The sequence below is a fragment of the Verticillium alfalfae genome, genomic scaffold (genome assembly GCF_000150825.1).
Source record: "Verticillium alfalfae VaMs.102 supercont1.2 genomic scaffold, whole genome shotgun sequence".
In the NCBI taxonomy this organism is placed as follows: domain Eukaryota; kingdom Fungi; phylum Ascomycota; class Sordariomycetes; order Glomerellales; family Plectosphaerellaceae; genus Verticillium; species Verticillium alfalfae.
Genome location: NW_003315037.1, coordinates 3,249,045 through 3,253,084, shown reverse-complemented (window position 1 = coordinate 3,253,084; position 4,040 = coordinate 3,249,045). Strand labels below are relative to the sequence as shown.

Sequence of the window (4,040 nt, the reverse complement as noted above, 5' to 3'; positions counted from 1 at the left end):
CAACTTTCGGAAGCTCATGTTGGCGGAACGACAGCGGCACAAAACACAAGCGAAAAGGCTGGCCGAGGCCTGTCGAGACGCATGGCTACGCCGGCAACCCAAATCCGCAGAAGTGCTCGAGGCCGAGGCGAGAGACTATTGGATCACGCGGTACCGTATCGTGGCCAAGGTCATGCACGGGACGTGGGAGAACGTGCGAGCTGAGATCAACAGGAGGAGGCTGCAAGAATGGGAGGTGGAAGAGCAGCGGCGTGTCAAGGCTGCTCTGAACGAGGCAGTCAACCTGTCCGAGCAGAAGCTACAGGCCCAGCGCGGCCAGATCGGTAGCGACGAGGACGAAGACGAGGAAGACGACGAGGACATCGACGAGGAGGACTCGGAGGACGACTTGGCTGCTACTGACGACGAAAACGCCCTGGGACATGACGACGCATCGTCGATGGATGCCGACGACGACGACTCTGGCGACGATGACGTCATGTCTTCATCTGACGAAGACGATGAGCCGGCGAACGACTCTCTGGTGGATGCTGCAGACGAGACCCTCACGCAAGATCAACTACGGGCGAAGTACTCGAATATTCCCGACCTGGTCAAAGAAGACGAAGAAAAAACAACCAATGGGATAAGGACAAGCCCCGGCGCGACCGCAGGTGGAGATGAAGGGAGTGACTCGACTGATGAATCAATCGACATGGACGATGACATGGGTTCTAGTGATGAAGGCAGCGACGAGGATGATGACGATGACATGGAGACTGGGTCGGGTTCTGAAGGGGAGTCCGATGAAGGGGAGCCTGCGAACCTTCTAGGGCTCTTTTTCGACAAGAAAGAGCTGCAACAGATGCAAGAAACCCCGAAAGATGAGACGGAAGATCGATCAGAGCCGCCATCTGAGCAGGCTGAGAAGAAGAAAGCGCTCCAAACACCATCCAAGGCGCGGGACCTGCCACTGCCTGCATGGGACTCTGGGAAGAAGCATGATGTTTCATTGGCCTTGCACGACGACATGGAAGACGAGGATGACGATGAACCTGAGCTGGTCACAATCCCACCGTCAGACCCAGTCACAGGCGACGATACTCCTGATGTGGGCGATGGCGAGCGACCAACTACGAACGGCCATGTTGAGACTGGCGTAGTCGACGAGCCTGTGACCAACGGCATTGCACACAGTCTCGAGGCTACAACGGATACGACAGTCGCTACATCCCAAGATGTTGACATGACCGATGCCCCGGTGCCTCTGGAATCTCTCCCAGAATTTGCCGTCACATCTCCGCAGTCTACACCAGTTAAACCTACAAGTTCTGGTGCAGATACGATGATGGCGCCGCCAGAGGTCGGAAAGCCCACTTCGTCACCCACACCCGACTCGAAGCCATCAGACGCCGACTCGACAGCACTCATCCCGGCACCCAAGGACGACACGAGTAGGTCTGTGTCACCCAGTCCAGCATCGGCTGCAAAGACCGAAGTCCCCTTCCTGCTTCGCGGCACTCTTCGAGAGTACCAACATTTTGGCTTGGACTGGTTGGCAGGCCTTTATGCCAACAACACCAATGGTATCCTCGCTGACGAGATGGGCCTGGGCAAGACGATCCAGACAATCGCGCTGCTGGCCCATCTTGCGTGTCATCATGAAGTGTGGGGCCCTCACTTAGTTGTGGTACCGACGAGCGTAATGCTCAATTGGGAGATGGAGTTCAAGAAGTTTTTACCTGGCTTCAAGATCCTGTCCTACTATGGAACACAGGAGGAGCGGAAGCGGAAGCGCCACGGATGGAACAACGACGATGTGTGGAACGTCTGCGTCACTTCTTACCAGCTCGTCCTTCAAGATCAGCAGGTCTTCAAGCGCCGAAAGTGGCACTACCTCATCCTTGACGAGGCGCACAACATCAAGAACTTCAAATCCCAGCGATGGCAGACACTGCTTGGCTTCAACACGCGGGCTCGACTGCTGCTCACAGCACGCCGTTGCAGAACAACCTGACCGAGTTGTGGTCGCTGCTCTCTCCTCATGCCGTCGGAGAACGGCGTTGGTGGTTTTGCCGATTTGCAGGAGTTCCATGATTGGTTCCATAAGCCAGAGTCTCAGATCCTCGAGAGCGGCCGCGTTTACCATGGACGAAGAAGCGCGGGCGATCATTTCCAAGTTGCACAAGGTTCTGAGACCGTACCTGCTTCGGCGACTCAAGGCCGATGTTGAGAAGCAGATGCCCGCCAAGTACGAACATGTCGAATTCTGCCGCTTGTCAAAGCGGCAGAGGGAACTCTATGACGGCTTCTTGGCTCGGGCTGATACCCGTGACACCCTGGCATCTGGCAACTACATGTCCATCATTAATTGTCTCATGCAGTTGCGGAAAGTGTGCAATCATCCTGATCTTTTCGTCGATCGGCCCATCATGACCTCCTTCCGAATGCAAAAGAGCGTTGCTGCCGACTACAACGACACGAACGAGTTTCTACGGCGGACAATCCTGGCGCAAGATGCCATGAAGCTCGTCAGTCTCGGCGTGGTCAATCTGATCCCCACGCAACATGAAGGGCTTTCCAGCACCGATGCAGAGCGCATCTCTCAGTTGAGCTTGCATCGAGTACTGCTGGACCTCCGAGAAGCCCAAAATGCGCGTGCGCACATGGCTCGCACCAACCTCGATCCTTCAACCGCTGAGTCGAATCTGGTCTATCTTGAAAGCCTCGGTAGATGGCGACGTTTCGAAGAGCTGCAACATTGCGTGTACCTCAATGCCCTCCGTGGACAACGCCGTCCGATTTATGGCAAGCGATTAGTCCAGTTCCTGACCTTGGACCTGCAGCAGCGGCCTCGTAAGCCCCGGCCCAGGGTTGCGAAGAACATCCTCAACTGGTTTGCTGAGGACTCAGGATTCCTGCGCGCGACAATCCACAGCATGGACGACAGGGCAGCGTCCATGGAAACGATAATCCAAAAGTTTGCGTGCGTGACGCCATCGGTCATCACGCGAGACATGACTGAAATCGTCCTCGGCAAGCGAGCCATCGATGCGTTCACTGAGGCCGACCTCAGTCTCTCCGCACCAGTGCGCTGGGCGCCGTTCATGCAGAAGCAGGCGCCGCACGACCCGTGGCACGAGGCTAGGATGCGGTTGAGTATTCAGTTCCCCGACAAACGTCTCCTTCAGTACGATTGTGGCAAACTTCAGGCACTCGACAAGCTGCTTCGCAAGCTTCAGGCTGGCGGCCATCGTGCGTTGATCTTCACGCAGATGACCAAGGTTCTCAACATTCTTGAGCAGTTCCTCAACATCCACGGCCACAAGTACCTGCGACTCGATGGTGCGACCAAGGTCGAGCAGCGACAGATCCTCACGGACAGGTTCAACAACGATCCGCGCATCCTCTGTTTCATCCTCTCCACCCGGTCAGGTGGCCTGGGCATCAACCTGACCGGCGCCGACACGGTCATTTTCTATGACCAAGACTGGAACCCCGCCATGGACAAGCAGTGTCAGGACAGATGTCATCGTATAGGCCAAACACGTGACGTGCACATTTACCGGCTCGTCAGTGAGCACACGATCGAAGCCAACATTCTACGCAAGGCGTCGCAGAAGCAAATGCTCGACGACGTTGTCATCCAGGAGGGCGAATTCACGACAGACTACTTCCGCGAGAAGATGACAGTGCGCGACGCCGTCGGCGAGGACGCCGAGCTTGTCAACGACGGCAACGCCGCCGCCAACGCGGCCATGGACCGTCTCCTCGGCGGCGGCGCCAACGGCAGCGAGTCGCGCAACGTCGGCGAGTGCTCGAGCTTGCCGAAATACAAGGAGGACGTCGACGCTGCCAAGGGCAGCTGAGAAGGAGATTCAGGCCGACGACGCCCACTTCCTGGAGAGGTCAATAGGCGTCAATTCTGGCGCTGCAGCTCGGGGGCAGAGTACGCCCCGCTACGACCCTTCCTGCGTAGGATGTCGGCGCAGTGTGCTGTGTCCTCTGTCTTGTGAGGGTTCTTCTACAAGAGGGGGAAGGAGAGCATGAGGGAGAAGCAG

General features: G+C 56.9%; 1 protein-coding gene across 1 annotated transcript; it reads left to right on the top strand.

Moving 5' to 3' along the window:
- Positions 1-172: 172 nt before the first annotated feature.
- VDBG_02465 (helicase SWR1) lies at positions 173-3,848 on the top strand (the record flags this gene model as incomplete). The annotated part of the gene is made up of 2 exons (XM_003008231.1): positions 173-1,849; positions 1,974-3,848. The coding sequence occupies 2 exons, from the start codon at positions 173-175 to the stop codon at positions 3,846-3,848; spliced, it is 3,552 nt and encodes a 1,183-aa protein (XP_003008277.1).
- Positions 3,849-4,040: the final 192 nt, after the last annotated feature.